The sequence below is a fragment of the Diceros bicornis genome, chromosome 26 (genome assembly GCF_020826845.1).
Source record: "Diceros bicornis minor isolate mBicDic1 chromosome 26, mDicBic1.mat.cur, whole genome shotgun sequence".
In the NCBI taxonomy this organism is placed as follows: Eukaryota; Metazoa; Chordata; class Mammalia; order Perissodactyla; family Rhinocerotidae; genus Diceros; species Diceros bicornis.
This window is the reverse complement of record NC_080765.1, coordinates 7,557,759-7,577,178: the sequence shown is the minus strand read 5'-3', so window position 1 is coordinate 7,577,178 and position 19,420 is coordinate 7,557,759. Positions and strand designations below refer to the sequence as shown.

At 39.2% G+C, this 19,420-nt stretch overlaps 1 protein-coding gene across 7 annotated transcripts in view; it reads right to left on the bottom strand.

Annotated features, from left to right (window-relative positions):
• SMURF1 (SMAD specific E3 ubiquitin protein ligase 1) overlaps positions 1-19,420 on the bottom strand; it is a 124,950-nt gene that overhangs the window by 30,591 nt on the left and 74,939 nt on the right. For 6 of the 7 annotated variants that reach the window (XM_058569275.1, XM_058569276.1, XM_058569273.1 and 3 more), the window contains exons 2-10: positions 12,343-12,381; positions 11,077-11,185; positions 8,830-8,963; positions 8,613-8,678; positions 7,299-7,374; positions 5,529-5,770; positions 4,710-4,794; positions 2,985-3,131; positions 1,682-1,880 (exon numbers count right to left, since the gene is read on the bottom strand). In XM_058569275.1, coding sequence (XP_058425258.1) covers positions 1,682-1,880; positions 2,985-3,131; positions 4,710-4,794; positions 5,529-5,770; positions 7,299-7,374; positions 8,613-8,678; positions 8,830-8,963; positions 11,077-11,185; positions 12,343-12,381 — 1,097 coding nt within the window. Of the gene's footprint in view, positions 1-1,681; positions 1,881-2,984; positions 3,132-4,021; positions 4,100-4,709; positions 4,795-5,528; positions 5,771-7,298; positions 7,375-8,612; positions 8,679-8,829; positions 8,964-11,076; positions 11,186-12,342; positions 12,382-19,420 lie in introns of all 7 variants that reach the window. The other variant, XM_058569279.1, reaches the window with a different exon arrangement.

Below are 19,420 nucleotides of genomic sequence, written 5' to 3'. Positions count from 1 at the left end.
CTGTATGTGGGACGCAGCCTCAGCATGGCCGGAGAAACGGTGCGTCAGTGCGCGCCCGGGATCCGAACCAGGGGCCGCCAGCAGCGGAGCGTGCGCACTTAACCGCTAAGCCACGGGGCTGGCCCTAAGAAGAACTTTTCTTATTCTTAAAGTTATAAAAAGATTAAAGGTTATTGATAATGGAACCCGAATAAATAATTCATTCAAATCCGAGCTCTATCTGATTCCTATTCAGAATGTTTATTTGGCATCTAGTACATTGCTGCTTCCATAATCTTTTCTCCCACTGTCTCTCCCTCAGAAACAACAGCAAAGCAAATACATGCCAGGTAATACAGTACCTAAAGGAAATAAAGATATTATATTTTCAGCCCAATCACTAATGACTTAAGAACAAACGTCCTCACTAGAGTTGATTTTGTCCACACAGATTAATTTTAATGTGTCCATACTGTGAACAATTTATATATTTTAACCAAAAAGATGTTACTAGAGAGTCTGAATATTAAAAGAATTCTGAGTCTGTTTTTATATCTGAAGTGAAAAATCACATGATTCCCACTGACTCAAAAAGCAAACAAGAGTTTAAGTAAGACATACAATAGCTTACCAGAAACACAGAAAACATGTGGCCAGCCCAGCAGTCCCTCAGATTCACCATGTTCAGTGGAACTAACTAAATGTCTGTAGATATTTCAGTGATAAGGCACTTAAGAATTTTTTCATGCTTTAAATTTAATGTAATTCAAACCCTACCATCCCAAGAGGGAAAGAGGATGTTGCGTGGAAATGATCTGGCAGCAAAATGTCAATAATTCAGCTCTTTTCTATCCCTGCCAACCATTCAAGACTGTCTAATGGGCAAAACTGGGCACTTTAGCTGATGCAGACACTCATCCAATGCTGGCTGTGCACGAGCATCAAGCATGGCCCTGGGTGCTTCCTCAGCGCCCTTTGCTGTGGAGAAGGCCGCTGGGCTGCTACAGCCATGGGACTCACCCTCCACGCCTCCCTCAGCTGCTAGAGCCCGGTGAGAATCTGTGTTCAGTGCTTACCCAGGCTCATTCGATCACTTGTGCCAATAATTCCACAAAGGAAGGCAGGATATGGCCCAAACACAGTTGAGATTTTACCTTATGATCATATTTTCCTTGAGAAAAGGGCCCTGCGACAAGACAGCCCTGCCTGTTTAGGGACCCTGACCCCACAGAGGAGCTGTATAAAGGATAGAACCCTTTCCAGGAACCATCTGATCTTCCTATTTCCAGAAGAGACAACAGGGTGGCCCCTTGGCCACTAAGCTTCTCTGAAGAGGCAGTGCCATTACATGAAATTCCGTTCAAGGCAACAGCAGAAGGAATGACTGGTTCTGAGGAAATCATGCAGGTTGCAGGAATATATAATCTGCACAGTGCAGAGAAGGGGGTTTACAATATTAATTAGAACTAGTGTCTGTACAAATCTCTAGGTTTCACCTCAGAAGCTATCTAGTTTTTAAACTTTTCCCATAGAAGAAAATACAGTTCCCTCTCTCTACACAGCCTTTGGTCCTGATAAACCCTTGCAATTCACTGAGCAATAAAATCGACACCTAAAATACCAAACAGAAAGAAGAACTCCCTCTCTGTTCACAGGGACGAAAAGTCTATGCCTGACTTGCTAGTGGCACTGAATTCCATACCTCAAATATTTCTTCTCTGGAAACTTCGATGCGGCAATGCCCAGCTTGGGGTTGCTGAAGTGAAAGTTCGTGTCTGAGGACCTTCAGTTTCTGGACTAAATCTCTTTCATATCTCTGGGCGGGAAGCTCCTCGTCTTCCACAGAGCCCTCACTGGGCAATGGCAGCGGCTGGCTGGGCTCTTTGAGTTGGCACTGGTGACTTGAGAAGAACAGAAGCATCCAAGTCACTCCAAAAGCAGTGGCCAAGGGAGCTGCAAGCAATTCCCCCCGTTGCCTCCCTACTAAAGGGGCTAAGAAGAGAGTTCATTACACAGAACTTCGAACTTTTTTCTCTGACGACATAACTATGTACATAGATATGTAAAAACTGCTGGTGGCCACCATTAGCCTAAATATAGGCCTAGGATACAATAAAGGAGATAGCCCAATTCCAAACATGGCTTACCTCACACATTATCACTGCTATAAATAAAAACAGAAATTGCTCTCATTCATCACGCATCTCATATGTATCTACGAGACCAACCAATACACCATTAGATGCGCCTTGGCGGTTAGAATTCAATGGAGTTAACGCAAAAAATTTTAAAAGCAGATTATCGTGGAGGCGGGCAATACGCACAAGAGCAAAGAACTCGAGTGAAATCTAACTATTGCTCATTTTCATAACCAAGAGATTTCTCAGCCCACTCACTAAAAGCAAAATTCCAGTAAAATAAAACGACTAGAGCGAGTAGAGGGACAATGTGACATTGGTCTTGTTCAAGTTTTGCCACTAATGTCAGCTGTCAATGAGAAGAGCTAGGTGGGCTCTTAGGTTCTGAGAACACCACACACCTGGAACACTGAATGTGGGATCCCAGATAATTCCCAGTTCCAAGTTATGCAGGAACGGCGGGCACAGGAAAAGGCTCCGGCAGGCAGCCCCATGGACTGCGGAGCCCTTCCAGACAGTGACGAGCGGGCACTAAGGAACAACCTCATCTCACTGCTCCTCACTCTAAGGGCCACGCACTTCATCAGAGCGCTGCGCGCGGAAGCTCGTTCAGAAGTTGCCTGACCTGCCGTCGTGGTGAATTGTCTTTAGGCTGCAAGCAAGGAGAGCGTGGCAACAACATACGCTCCAGTACTGCTCACAGCTCACTTGAGAGTTTAAAACATGCCATTGCCACCAAATATTGATCATATTTTGCTTATGCTTACTCTCCACTAACAAACAATACAGCAGATAAATTAAGAAACATATTAGAAAACATTAAATTGTAAATGTAAGAGGTCAACAAAGATTTTGTAAAAGTCTTACTTCATGATGTGGTGTAACCTTGGGTCTGTAAACTGGGTTGTTCGGTTATTATGATCTACAAAATATATTCTCCCAGAAACTGTACTTCTGACTTCCCAACCTGGTGGCAGTGGTCCAAGTTCATCACAATTCACACTGTTAAGGTCTCTACCAAAATGGAAGATACAGAGAGGTTTGTCCATCTGCGTATGGAGGCATAAGACCAAAACTTCAGCGAGAGGAACCACCCTTATCAATGCGGCCATGTCCCAGTTCTGCTAAAGGGACAGTCATGGTACTACTTACGCCAAACTCCCACTGAGTCCAGGCCTCTGTGCTGCAAGAGGCAGCAAAATCTGACAGATCAAAACTGAACCTTCAGAGCTTATAACCATGACAGGGAACCTGTCTACCGGGCAATGTCATTTCTTACACGCAAGAGGGCCAAAATAGTAGGAAGTATCTGAATGCTTCCTGAACAAAGTTAAATTAAATGCTCTAGGTCAGAAAGGTTTCCTCATTGAAAAGCTCCCAGACAGCACAAGTTTTTTAAAGCTAAAGGGGATGTATTAACATGCCCTTGAAATCTCACAATTCTAAATAGTTGCCCCGGGAAAAGGCATTCTTATTTTCTAGTCAGCTTTGTTAAGCGAGTGTTTCTAATTCTACCTCTTGATTAATTATCTCAATACAATCTACAGTCACATGGGAGCACAGCATTACTGACCAAGATGCTCTTCTAATTAGCACAAAAGCCTCACATTTCTTATAGTAGGCACCAAAGAGATACCTCATTCATTTGCAGGTAATATTTTCATTCTAATTATAGCTATGGAATCGTAAATTCAACATAGACTTGGAAAATCAAAGACAAGAAGCTTGTTCTCAGATGAAATAAATTATGAATAAAAAGGTAATGAGCATTACTAAAAATGTTATTAGGTAGTAATGCTATTCTAAAACACAAAAATTTTAAAAAAAGAAAAAAAAAGGAAAGCAAAGCAAAGAAAAAAAGAAACTTAACTCCATTATGGGGTGGGGGTGGGGGTCTCTCTGACCTGGGCTCAGATGTATGGCCTTGTAGAAGGAATTCGTATAGAAAAGCTTCATCTCCCCCAGGAATGGTCCCCAAGGGACTGAGGCAATAGGGACAGTAAAGTAGAAGAGAGAAAGGGTAATAGAGTCTTTATATTTCCTTTTTAACTTTTTATTATGGAAAATTTTAAGCATATAAAAAAGTAGAGAGAGACCACAATGAATAACCAACTTCAACAATTATCAACTCATCATCAGCCTGTTTCAAATATACCCCTATTCACTCCCCCACCCCAATTATTTGAAGCAAATCCCAGACATCATATCAATTCATCCATCAATACTTTTAGTTTAAAATGAGAGCAACATATCTTGAAGGGTTTACTTTTCAAGTAAGAGCACATCTGATCTAATCTAGGGGTGAGGGTCTTTTTCAGTCAAGTGATCTGATTTCAAGATACAGGATTGCTTTCTAAAGGACCCACTTGAGTTACAGCAGCTGCCATCTACCAGGTGGAGAATCTGGAGGGGGCAGCAGAGCTGGGACGCTCACCCAGAGAGCCTGAGTCAGACATGCTCTTTGCACAGCCACTCTTCCAAGTTTACATCTTCAAATCTAAGGGGCTCTATCATCCACAATCCAGGGCAGGGGGGCGGTCCAGGCAACCACTGGAAAACCGGCTTTGATGGTGCGAATTTTAGAAAACCTACCTTGGTATCCTGGGGTCGTGCCACGTGCTAACTCCAGTCTGTGTGTGCAAAAAGTACACTTGCCCCTGCACTGTTGTTCTTTGCTCTGCATAAGCAATTGGGGGATGCAATTAGTTCAATTCAATTGCAAGGAAAGTTTTCAACCAATCCTCTAAGCACAGAATCTAAGCTTCCTTTCAACATTCTTTAAAATCACTAAGAGGATTTGAAAGGGCAGTGGTTAACTTCTGTCTGACTTCCTCACCTCACAAGCCCATGTGAACAATTGGGTGGATCTCACTTCCTCCCATTCAGGCCTGGGGAGGCAGTGTTCTTATTCAGCCACACCCCCCTGAGATGTTGTATGTGGATCTACACCTCAGGACTGACCTTACCTTGCCCTCTGTTATCTCCACATGCTCGCTCTTCTGGTATGATCTTGCCTCCTTCATTTAGGTTCTCCCTCCATGGTTGTTAAATGATCGCTTCTTTTCACTTCCACCCCACGCTGTCCTCTCCACATTCAAATCACAGAGCACTACAAATACCCTCATCTAGCCCCCGCACCCTCTTGGTTTTCTTTGGTATTCATTTGCCCAAAATTTTCACACTATTGCTAAACTGGGAGATTGGAGCAAGTGCTGACAAATTCATGATGAGCAAGATTTATCACTGGCTTTTTCTGGTTACTTGTCTTTACACTGACATAACCATCGTATGGCACAGCTCTGCCAACATCGGCAGTAAAGGCGTGTACAAGTTACTAAAAAAAGGTTCAAAGAATTAAAGCTCTCTGACACATTGCAATAACACTTGGGATGGCAGGGTGAATTCTCTCACCATAGCCTTCGGGCAGTTCTGGTGACTGGTGGCCATGGGGTCGGTTCTGAGGTGTCTGTAGTGACCCTCGGACCTCAGGATTCCGTAGTCGCTGTGCCTGAAGTCTTGGATCTTGACTTGGGGATTCGACAAACCTGCAGTTCCCTCCACCCGCAGCAGCACCAGTACCATCTGTGTAAGGGGCTGGTTCCTCCATGAAGCAGCTGAGCGGCCTTCCAGGCCCTGAGTCTTCATACACCGTTCTGAAAGGGAGGAGAACGCAGCACGCATGGGAACACCAGCCCAAGACAAGTACCTTACAATTCAATGCGATGCTCTCATATCTGTTTATTTTGCTTTTCTTGAACAATATAGACTGTCCCAAGTGCTTAGTTTCATAAAATGCATCCTGTCCTATTTAAATAAACAGACTTTTCATGAGGCACAAGTGGCCAAAAGAAGCCATATGTAAAATGCCACGGAGGCCACCTGAGGGATTTCATCCTCAGGTGGAGCTGAATGATTGGAAAAAAACCAACCTTGCACCAGGAGCTCATGAAACGAGGTTTCATTTTTCTTGATTTAAAATCAAATCCAAATACTCCATTTGCCTTGTAACTTTATTCTATAAAAGAACTCCTAGTTACAAAAAATACTGCAATGACTTTAAGTACTCTTTAACACAAATCTTCACCCCCTGAATAATTTAAGACAATGTACTAGTCTATTTTCCCTTATAAGCAAGTACTTTTCAAAAACATTTTACATTGAAAAATTTAAAATTTATACAAAAATAGAGAGCCTAGTTCAATGAATCCCCTGGACTAATCACCCAGCTACACAATGATCATCTCGTGGCTATTCTTCCAATTTCTCCCTCCACTGGATTATTCTGAAACCAACCCCAACATTTTACGATTTCATCCTTAAATATTTCAGCATACACTTCTAGAAGATAAGGACTTTTTCCATTATCATGACTAAAAAAATGTACATTTGTTTTTTTTTAATATCATCAAATATCAGTCAGTGTGCAAATTTCTCCAGTCAATTGTCTCATTAATCAGGATCCAAATGAGGTCCACACATCGCATTTAATAGGTATGGCTCTTAGGTCTCTTTTATTATTAATTTATAGGTTCTCTTCCTTTTTATTTATTTTTCCTACAATGCATCTGTTGAAGACCCTGGGCTGTGCCTTCCACACTTTACAGAGGGCCCCTCTTCTGGACAGTGCTTAACTGCCTTCTCTCGGGGCTGTGCAACACGTTCTCCCGTCCCCGGCATTTCCAAGAGGTATGTTCATGTCAGACTCTCTCTCTTTTGTGATGTTGTTAGCAACTATTAATGATTATTGCCCAGCTCCACTAATTTACTGGGGATCACAAAATGTGATAGTGACCAATGAGAGTTTTTGATGGTTTTTATCGGTGGTTTTTTTTTTCAGTGTTTGAAGTTTTTTTTTCCTCCCTGTATCATTATGAACTCAAGGATTTTTAATATATTTGATGTATTTCAATCCATTGCAGTTATAATTCTTATTGATGCTCAAACTGTCCCATCTTTGGCCAGTGGGAACCTCTTTAAATAGGATCCTGAGTCTTTTGGGCACCAACCCACTAGTCTTACAGCTTCCTTTATAGACGAGGAAACTGGATCCCAGTTTTATCCCAAAGTCCTTTCCTGCATCTCAAGCATTCAGCACAGTGAAAAGGTGTGAAGGATACTTTCAAAAACAGCGAGAGCCTAAGGCAGCAGAGAACTCAGCAGCATCGCCACGGGGATACGTACCCTTCATTTTCTAACAGTCCTCTGCAGTCTACCACAGACCCTCCAGTGCCTATTCTGTCTCGTGTCTGTAAACTGACTAAAACAGAAAAGAATGTCTTGCATTAAAATCCAGTGGTATTTTATACAATTGTAACACAGTGAGCCATTGTGAATGTATAATATACGTACAATATTATGAAAAAAGTGAGGCATAGGTATATACATACACACATATATTCCTATGCTTTCAAGTACGAAGCATTTTACTCCAGTAGCTGCAACCACCACATACTGCTTCGAACATTCCTTGTAAATGTGGAGCAGGAAGAGGTGCTGTGTTTTTCACGCTCTCCACAAAAATAACAGAATACGATATTCACTTCCTCTAAGTTACCTTATTTTTAAGAAGATTTTGACTTATGTTTAATAAGGACACAGAGAGCACTTTCAGTATTTGCGAAGTCTAGATGGATCTAAATATTTTCTATCCCTGCTATGAACCACAAACACATTTATAAAGTTGCTTCCAGTCATTTGTTCTTCCCCTCGACATCCTTCCACAAAGAAAAGAAGAAATCACAAACAGAAGAGTATTAAGTGAAAACTTTTTCATTATGATAGTTTTCAGGATGTATACCCACTGTTCATTTATCTTGGGTCAAGTCTACGTAACACAATACCTAAAACATTCGGGGTCATAAGTCACTCTGGTGTGCTGCTGAAATACTGTGTTTTGATTCTTTGCAATGCATACAATCGACATTTGAGTTACCCTAAAATGCTAATAAAAATGGGGTGGATAATAGGATGAGCTACTTAGATAAATCACTTCCAACAGAATACCTCCAGTCAACACTTTGTAACATTAGCACATTTTATTCTTTCATTCTAAAGAATTCAATCCCCTGACTCTAAAACATCATATTACACGGAAGTCTTCAGAAATTATCTTTGCCTTTTTCATATACGATGGGTCTTTTACATTTACGAAGAAACTACTTCTCAACTCTTGCATATGTGGGCACCATTCTTAGCATCTACACTTGGATAATACAATGACAAATTAATTGTCCATTAATGTGATGACTAAAATTATAATCCTGAATCTTTTTGTCATTTTAACTCAACTTTGAATGACAGGATGAAGGGAATTAGGTAAAATAATAAGAACCACCCAAGATGAAACTTTTTAGTACTAAAGAGATGGCCCCGTTTGTGGTTTGTCCTTCAAAGTATGTCACCACTGTCAGTGCCCACATGTGTTTTCTCAGTGATGAAGAGTTGAATATTAAGTTCTGTAAAAGCATCTCTTTATACAGAGGAGAAAGTTCTTACCCACTATTTGGCCACGAACTGCATCAGTATCTGAGGGATTTAGTTTGCATAGATCCAAACGCTGGTCTGCAAACAAACAATTCAAAACTTAACCCAGGGAAATGTTAACTAGAGAGGAAGGCAGGAATTCTGTATTCAGTATTCAAAAAATAAAAAAATGATGCCTCATAAGCCTTCTTCAGTTGCATTAAGAGGCAGAAAAGCGTTTGGTTCTTACATCCAGTATCTTTTAATCTGCTGATGGTGTTGGAGAGCAGCCGCACACAGCCCAGGAAGCCAGCTCCCTGCTTCTTGTGAATTTTCTTGTGGTTCCACACGCTGATGGTTATAGAATCGCTTTTCCCAACATATCTGAAAACAACATGCAAACTCATTTTCATTGTATTTCTGAATTATGAGAGCCCACTGAGATTTTATTTGATTAACTTGTGAGTACAGATGAATCCTTTTAAGGCAATATTGGCTCTATATCCACATGTAACAGGCACTCCATAAATATACGTCTACTGACTTCAGTGGGCTGGGAAAAGGACCACCACCGGTTATATAAGAAGCAAATGTAGATAACCACATGATGATAACAATCTTATAACAGAGATTTACTATATTTTAATTGTTCCAAAGGACAATGACATGATTCATTAATTCCTCCCAACTAGACTCAATATAGAATACTAGATTGCAACAAGGGCCTCCTTATAAACCCATAGACCCATCCAAAGCACACTAAAGGGTTCTAACTCATACATTAAACCCCCACTTACCCTCAAGGCAAATCAACCATAGAGGGGAGCTTTCAGGACAAGGATTAACAACCACTTTCCAGGCTACTTAATGGTACCTTAGTTTAACTGAACTTGAGTCTGAGAATCCAACTACTAAAAATCCCACCCAAACCCAGTACAATTTGTGTTAATAAAAACCAATAATCACTCAGTATTACTTTGACGAAAATTTCTTAGCAGGGATATGAAAACATACTTATAAAATAATGGTTTTCAAAGTGCAGTAGATTTTATGAATGAATATAAGAAATTGTCTGATGGTACGTAGGCTTATATACATTCACACCAAACTATATTTTTCTTGCATAAAATATATTTGTACTAACAAAGGCAAAACTTTTAAAAATGAACAGAAATATATATAATAATATATATTTGCATAATAAATATGTATAATAATAATGCATTTTTATCTTTTGACAATTTATTTTTTCTCATTTTAAATTGTACACTTCATGAGCATTAAGTACATTCACAATGCTCTGCATCCATCACCACTGTCTGGTTCAGAATATTTCATTCTCCAAAAGGAAACCCTGTTTTAAAAGCACTCACTCCCCATTTCTCCCTCAGGCCCTGGCAACCCCTAATCTGTTTTCTGTCACTGTTTTGTTGTTTTTTTTGTTTTACTTATTTATTTATTTTATTGATGTTTTAATAGTTTTTAACATTGTGAAATTTTGGGTTGTACATTTTTGTTTGTCCATCACCATATATATGACTCCCTTCACCCCTTGTGCACACCCCCCACCCCCATTGCCCCTGGTAACCACAATACAGTTTTCTCTGTCCATGTGTTGGTTTATATTCCACATATGAGTGAGATCATACAGTGTTTGTCTTTCTCTTTCTGGCTTACTTCACTTAACATAATACCCTCCAGGCCCACCCGTGTTGTTGCAAATGGGACGATTTTGTCTTTTTTTATGGCTGAGTAGTATTCCATGGTATATATATATACCACATTTTCTTGATCCAATCGTCAGTCGAGGGACACTTAGGTTGCTTCCACTTCTTGGCTATAGTGAATAATGTTGCAATGAACATAGGGGTGCATAAGCCTCTTTGGATTGTTGATTTCAGGTTCGTTGGATAGATTCCCAGTAATGGGATGGCTGGATCATAGAGTATTTCTGTTTTTAATTCTTTGAGGAATCTCCATACCGTTTTCCATAGAGGCTGCACCAGTTTGCATTCCCAAACTATATATTCTCTTGCATAAAATATATTTGTACAAAAAGGCAAAATTTTAAAAAATGAACAGAAATATATATAATAATATATATTTACATAATAAATATGTATAATAATTATGCATTTTTAAAGTAAAAACTCTACAACCAGGTTTGGGGTTTCAATGAAAAATCAGTAGCATAGACAGCACCTGAGCTATGGCCCTTTTTTCCTGTTAAAATGACCAGAAGATTGAAAAGTTTGAGGATCACAGTTACAGAAGCAAACCGTAAAAATCTAGGAAAATGTCAAATGCAAGAACTTTCAAATATATGAATTCTAAAATTAGGCAATATGTATTCATTTGGCCACCCACTTTTGTTATCAATGTGAAGTTAGTAATCCTTTTTTTAAACTTTTATTTTTATTAAATCCTTCTCCTAAAAACTAGATACCCACCTTCCTGCCGCTCCCCAAATTCTATGAGCACAGAATATTCAACTCACAGATCGTAGTGCTGGTTCCACTTCGGGTCCAATGTGTTTTTCACAGTGTCCGTTGAGTGGCACTGCCCAGATCCGTCCACAACAATCTTTGCAAAAGGGTCAGGGAGTCCTAGAGGAGAGGGGACAGCCACACCTGGATGAGACTACAGATCTATCACTGCAACACAGAACACAGTCTTGCAGGCTAAAGGGCGCTTCAAGATCATCTACTTCGGTAAAGATTACCCTGGTACATTTTAGTCTCTAATTTAAGGTTTGTTTCGATCAGCAAAATAAGATAATTCCATTTAGGTTTCTAAGAAAGGCAACCCAGTACGACATCACCGTCAGATTTTTGGAGGCTAGAAAACTATAAAAATAGGCTTAAATTCAAATTTCCATTTCTGATGATCACTAAGGGGGGCAAATTAAATGGAGGAAAAGGTGTCTGTAATTAATTGTATTTATACCTTCTAAAAGATAGTAATACTAGCAATCTTGTTTACTGATCTTTGCTTTATCTATGGAAGCAAGTATTCCCCAAGTCTTAATTCGGTAAGTTCCTAAATGCTGGAGCATGAATCAGACAGGTTTGTGAGACCAGACAGGTGGCCAGGGAAGGGTTTTAGAGTCAGACCTGGATGTGAGCCACCACTCGAGAGCTCCTAGATGCCTGAATAAAGCCTGAGAGCCCGCGTTGCGTCATCTCTAAAGTGTGAATAACACCACTGAAGGACTGAGCAGCGTTCTCACGAGCATCAGAGAGTGCAGAATTTCATGCTGCAGGCACCTACTTTATAGTAGGTGAATTTTGTAAGTCAGGGGGTAATTCTTTCCTTGAGAAAAGGATCCTCTGTTTATTTTTTACATTTCCTGTAATTACAAGACTTTTAAAATGTGATTTAATTTATAAAATTTAACTAACAATTTTACTCAAACCCAACTATTTCACAGAAAAATGTCTCTTCTCTATTTGAGCTGAGAATGCTTCATCCAGCAGAAAGCAATATATTAATGGGTGGGAAGACAGAGAACACAGGGTGTGGCCGGAACAGGGACTGAGAGAGACAGTTTGTCTTGCATGAGTTATAAATTCTGGGCCTTGAGCTAAGGAGCCTCTTTGTTGTAGTCAACTGGGAAATGAAGTTTGTCAAACCATGAATTTCTGTTCAGTAAAGGGCAGGACTTTTACGAGAATACACCCAGTGTTTTTTAAAAAGTTCAACATTTCAGAAATATGTGAAGAATATTAATATTGTAAGAGAGCAAAAATGGGTGTTTACTTACTGAAGAAGTCTTTCTTTGCAAGGTTCTTGGCACATAATACTAAAACAAATAAAAAATGCTAGGGTTAGCATTTATGGACAAGATTTTCACCAGAGCTAGTTGCTACGGACTGAATTGCGGCCCCCTTCCCCCGCAAATTCCTACATTGAAGCCCTAACCCCCAACACAATGGCATTTGGAGGTGGGGCCTTTGGGAAGTGCTTAGGTTTAGAGGAAGTCATGGGGGGCTCCTCATGATGGGGTTAGTGCCCTTAGAAGAGACCACAGAGCTTGCTCTCACTCTGCTCTCCATGTGAGGACACACCAAGAAGGCAGTTGTCTACAAGCCAGGAAGAGGGCCCTCACCAAGAACTGAATCTGCTGGCACTTGGATCTTAGGCTTTTCCAGCCTCCAGACTGTGAGAAATAAATGTTTGTTGTTTAAGCCATCTACTCTGTGGTATGTTATAGCAGCCCAAACTGACTGAGACACTAGTCTATATTTGCAATAGAAAAAAAAAAATTCTAAAAATTATCTTTGCCAATGATTATCTTTCCGATTTAGTACTACATTAAACAAAACAACTGACAAGTAACTAAAAAGTTTTTTCTCCTCCAATTGGGAATCAATCGTAACAAATACAAAATATTTTAGTTTAATTTTAAAATCTTACTTAAATACAGACAGATGGATTTATCAATATGCTTCTATAACTGTATAGGACCACATAAATACCAATTCATATTAAGACCTACAGTTTTTCTCTTTATAGCTACTGCTAACAACAACAACAAGAGGAACTGCGCATTTTTGATATTCTGATAATACAATTTTGTAAATGTAAACTTTGGTATGTTGGAGAATAGAAAGCAAGGGGAGAGTGACAGAAAAGACGGCGACATCATCAGGTGTTGCGAAAAACAAACGACAAAATTCACGTTAACAATTCAGCACGGGGCCAGCCCCATGGCCTAGTGGTTAAGTTCAGTGTGCTCTGCTTCGGCGGCCTGGGTTCAGTTCCCAGGCGCAGACCTACACCACTCGATGGGGGTCATGCTGTGGTGGTGACCCACATACAAAATAGAGGAAGACTGGCACGGATGTTAGCTCAGGGCAAATCTTCCTCAAGCAAAAAGAGGAAGATTGGCAACAGATGCTAGCTCAGGGTGAATTTTCCTCAGCAAAAAAAAAAAGAGAAAAGAAAAAGAATTCAGTATAATGTTGACATACAAAAGGGATGCAATAAATGCTACTGATATTACTATTTTATCAATGAGGTGATATTAATTACTGTTAAGAAATTTTGTCACCAGATCTGTAACATGATTAAAACTACTATATCAAGAGAAAATACACCAATGTCTCTTTTCCACTGCTTCACAAATTTTGCTAATTTTTAAGATTATAGTGTTTTATTAGGAACTTGTAAATATATTATTTTACAAAAATATATTCATATAATATATATGGTTCTGCAAACTTTTCACTTAGTATATTTTAATATAACTGCTTCATCAAGATATAATTCATACACTATACAATTCATCCATTTAAAGTGTATAATTCGATGGCTTTTAGCATACTCACGGGGTTGTACAATCATCACCACAATCAATTTTAGAACATTTTCATCATCCCCCCAAAATCCTACACCCATTAGCAGTCACTCTTCATCTGGCCTCAAACCCCACCAGTCCTAGGCAACCACTAATCTACTTTATGTCTTTATGTCTCTGTGGATTTGCCTATCTGCACATCTCATATAAATGGAATCATATAATATGTGGTATTTTATGACTGGCTTCTTTCATTTAGCATAATGTTTTTAAAGTTCATCCATGTCATAGCATGAATCAGTACTTCATTCCTTTTCAGAACTGAGTAATATTCCATTGTATGGATGTACCACATTTTCTTTATCCATTTATCAGCTGGTGGACATTTGGGTTGTTTCCACTTTTTGGCTATTGTGAATAATGCTGTACAAGTTGTTGTGTAGACATATATTTTATTTCTCTTGTTGTAAACCTATGAATGGAGTTGCTAAATTATATGTTTAACATTTTAGGAACTGCCAGATTGTTTCTACAGCATCTGCACCATTTGATATTCCCACCAGAAGTTCTGATTTCTCCACATCCTCACTAATACTTGTTATTATCTGTCTCTGTGGTTTTAATTTACATTTCTCTGATCACTAATGATTTTGAGCATCTTTTCATGTGCTTATTAGCTATTGGTATATCTTCTTTGGAGAAATTTCTATTTAGATTGTGTTGACCATTTCTTTTTTTTTTTGCTGAGCAAGATTCGCCCTGAGCTAACATCTGTGGCCAATTTTCCTCTTTTTGTGCTTGAGGAAGATTAGCCCTGAGCTAACATCTGTGCCAACCTTCCTCTAAGTTTTGTATGTGGGTCACCTGCCACAGCATGGTTGACACGTGGTGTAGGTCCGTGCCTGGGATCCGAACCTGTGAACCCGGGCCACCGAAGCAGAGCGCGCTGAACTTAACCACTACGCCACGGGGCCGGCCCCTGTTTTGCCCATTTCTTAATTGGGTTATTTGCCTTTTTATTAATGAGTTGTGAGAATTCTTTAAATAGTCTAAATACCCCTATCTATAGATATCTCTCTATATAAATATCTACATATCTACAGATAAGATATCCTTATCACATACATGGTTTGCAAATATTCTCCCATTCTGTGAGTTGTCTTTCCACTTTCTTGATGGTGTTCTTCAAGCACCAAAGTTTTTAATTTTGATGAAGTCCAATTTATCTATTTTCTTTGGTTGCTTGTGCTTTTGGTGTCATGTCTAAGAAGGCTGTGCCTAACCAAAAGTCTTAAAGATTTACTCCTGTATTTTCTTCTAAGAGTTTTATACTTTTGGGTTTTTTATACTTTTAGCTCTTAAATAGACATTTAGGTCTATGATCTATTTTGAGTTCATTTTTGTGTGTGATGTGAAGAAAGGGTCCAAGTTCTTTCCTTTGCATTCAGTTGTACCAGCACCATTTGTTGAAAGACTATTCTTTCCCCATTGACTTTTCACCCTTGCTGAAAATCAATTCACTATAAATGTGAGAGCTTATTTGTGGTCTCTCAGTTCTATTCCGTTGATCTACATGTCTCTCCTCATGCCATGACCACACTGTCTTGATTACTCTCTTGGTCTGTTAGGGCTGCTATAACAAAATACTATAGACTGGGTAGCTTATAAACAACGAACATTTATTTCTCACAGTTCTGGAGGCTGGAAGTCTGAGATCATGGTGCCAGCATAGTTGGGTGAGGGCTCTCTTCCAGGTTGCAGACTTCTTGTTGTATCCTCACACGGCAGAAGGGACTAGGGATCTCTCTGGAGTCTTATAAGGCACTAATCCCACTCATTAGGGTTCCACCCTCATGATTTAAGTGTCTCCCACAGGCCCCACCTACTAATATCACCACCTTTGGGGGGTTAGGATTTCAATGTATGAATTTTGGGGGGGGACACAAACATTTAGACGATAGTAATTACCATAGTTTTGCAGTAAGTTTTGAAATTGGGAAGCATCAGCCCTCCACTTTGTTCTTTTTCAAGATTGTTTTAGCTATTCTGGATGTATTAAATTGTTATATGAATTTTAGGATCAGCCTGTCAATTTCTGCAAAACAGCCACCTAGGATTTTGATAGGGATTTCACCAAATCTGTAGGTGAATTTGGGGACTACTGTCATCTTAACAATGTTAAATCTTCTAATCCATGGACATGAGGTATCCTCCTATTTATTTAGGTCTTCTTTAGTTTTAACTTGGTTTTGTAATTTTCAGAGTATAAGGTTTGTACTTCTTTTATTAAACTTATTTTATTCTTTTTGATGCTATTGCAAATGGAATTGTTTTCTCAATTTCATTTTCAGGTTGTCCATTTCTAGTGTACAGAAGTACAACTGATTTTTGTATATTCAACTTGTGTCTTGCAACTTTGTTGAACTCATTTATTAGCTTTTTTTTTTTTTTTTGTGAGGAAGATCAGCCCTGAGCTAACATCCATGCTAATCCTCCTCTTTTTGCTGAGGAAGACCGGCTCTGAGCTAACATCTATTGCCAATCCTCCTCCGTTTTTTTTTTTCCCTTTTTCTCCCCAAAGCCCCAGTAGATAGTTGTACATCATAGTTGCACATCCTTCTAGTTGCTGTATGTGGGACGCGGCCTCAGCATGGCCGGAGAAGCAGTGCGTCGGTGCGTGCCCGGGATCCGAACCCCGGGCCGCCAGCAGCAGAGCGCGCGCGCTTAACCGCTAAGCCACAGGGCCAGCCCACATTTATTAGCTTTAATATCTTTTTTTGTATTCTTTTGAATTTTCTATATATAAGATTATATCATCTGCAAATAGAGAGAGTTTTACTTCTTCCTTTCCAATCTGGATGCCTTTTCTTTCTTTTTCTTGCCTAACTGCCCAAGATCTCCTATACAACAGAAGGTGTGGGCATCCTTGTCTTGTTTCTGATCTTAGGGGGAAAGCATTCAGTCTTTCAACTATTGAGTATGATGTTAGCTGTGGGTTTTTTGTAGATGCCCTTTATTAGGTTGGGAAAGTTTCCTTCTGATCCTGGTTTGCCGCGTGTTTTTATCATGAAGGGGTGTTAGCTTTTGTCAAATGCTTTTTCTGCACCTATTGAGATGATTGTCCTTTATCTATTGATATGATGTAGCACATTAATTGATTTTCAGATGTTAAACCAACCCTGCATTCTGAGATAAATTCTACTTAGGTATCCTTTTAATGTGCTGCTGTATTCAGTTTGCTAATATTTTGTCACGGTTATATTCATAAGGGATACTGGTCTGTAGTTTTCCTTTTCTGTGTTGTCTTTTTTTGTATCAGGGCAATATTGACCTCATAAAATGAGTTGGCAAGTGTTCCTTCTTGTTCTATTTTTTTTTTTTTTTTGGAAGAGTTTGTGAAGAATTGGTACACATTCTTCTTTAACATTTAGCAGAATTCACCAGTAAGCCATCTAGGCCTGGGCTTTTCTTTGCAGGAAGTGTTTTCAATTACTAATCCAATCTCTTTACTTTTTATAGGTCTATTCAGATTTTCCATTTCTTCTTGAACCAGCTTTGGCAGTTTGGCTTTCTAAAAATTTGTCAATTTTGGGCCAGCCCCGTGGCTTAGCGGTTAGGTGCGTGTGCTCCGCTGCTGGCGGCCCAGGTTCGGATCCCGGGTGTGCACTGACGCGCCGCTTCTCCGGCCACGCTGAGGCTGTGTCCCACATACAGCAACTAGAAGGATGTGCAGCTATGACATACAACTATCTACTGGGGCTTTGGGGGAAATAATTAATTAATTAATTAAAAAAAATAAAAGTGAAGAAAGATGAAAACAGGGACAAGACTAGGGTGTCCACTCTCATCACTCTTATTCAACTAAGTACTGGAGGTTCTGGCCAGAGCAATTAGGCAAGAAAAAGGAATAAAAGGAATCCAAATAGGCAACGAAGAAGTGAAACTCTCGCTGTTTGTAGACGACATGATCTTATATATAGAAAACCCTAAAGAATCCATTGGAAAAATATTAGAAATAATCAACAACTACAGCCAAGTGGCAGGGTACAAAATCAACTTACAGAAATCAGTTGCATTTCTATATACCAACGACGAACTAACAGAAAGAGAACTCAAGAAGACAATCCCATTTACAATTGCAACAAGAAGAATAAAATATTTTAAAAAATAAATAAAATAAAAATTTGTCAATTTCACCTAAGTTATCAATTTGTTGGCATACAGTTGTTTACAGCATTCCCTGATAATCCTCTTTATTTCAGTATAGTTGGTAGTAATAGTTCCTCTTCAGCATAATCTTTACACCCTTCCTTTCCAATGGCAATATATGTGTACATATATATTCACATATACACACACACTCTTCAGTCTATTTTGTGGATAGATCATAATTTATTACAGCTCCTGCTGGTGTTTTACTTCTTGTTCCTCTAATTACAAAATTAATACATTACTTATAAAAAATGAAAACTTGGAAATGTATAAACAGAAAATGCATGCCCCTGAAATTCATCATTACTCTTTGTTCAGCATTTTCCTGGATAGTCTCACATACTTACTTTTCCCATTGAACTATAGAATCATTTTGAGCCAGTTAAAAAAATTAACTCATAAATAAATTTAAGAGGAATTTACCTCTTTACAATATTGAGTATTCCCATTCTTGAATGTAGTTAATCATCCATTTATTAAGTTCTTTAATGCCTGTCTTTAAACATTAAGTGAGGTTTTAAAGTATTTCATTACAGTTTTCCACATTTCTAACTGGGTTTACTCTTAAGTGTTCTGGATTTTGTCACTATCATGAATCTCATGAGGGTTCCTCTCGCTGCATTTTCTAAATGTTATTTGGATATAGGAAAGCCATCAATTTTCTTAAGTTAATTTAAAATCAGCCGTCTTTTTCAACTCTCTTCAAATGGGCCTGTGATGTTCTCTTTCCTTCACTTGCCTTTTCTTTCTCACAGCTTTGAATGTCTCAAATGCTCTCATATTAAATTCAAAGTGTCCAAAACTGAAGTTAAAATCTTCCCACTCCGCCTCAAACCCTGGTCCTCTCCGCAGATTCATTACTTCAGAGACCACCAGCAACACCCATCAACTGCACAAGCCAGAAATCTGTGTGTCATCCTTATACTTCTCAATCTCTCTCAAACCATCTCCACCCTTGTTCAAGCTCCCAACACTAGCTATCACCAAGTAATCTGTTCAAGATTTAAATCTCCTCATGTCTCTTTCCTTTTAAAAAATTCCACAGTCGCTTCCCATTGCACAACTCCAGACCTGTCATGCTCTGCCCCCAACCAACCTCACCTCCCCAGCCTCCAAGATTATCCGCCAGCTCTGGGCCCTGGTTTTTCTGAGGTGCTGGTGCTGGACTGCTTCTGACTGGAAGAATTCTGGTAACATCTCAGAAAGATTAATCTTTGTTCATATTTACAAGACTGGCAATGTTTTAATTTAAGGCTCACTCCAGCGGAATTTGGTTACATCACAAAGTGGAGAAGGTCTCAATAGTGTCAGCATAAAGAGAATTTTGCCT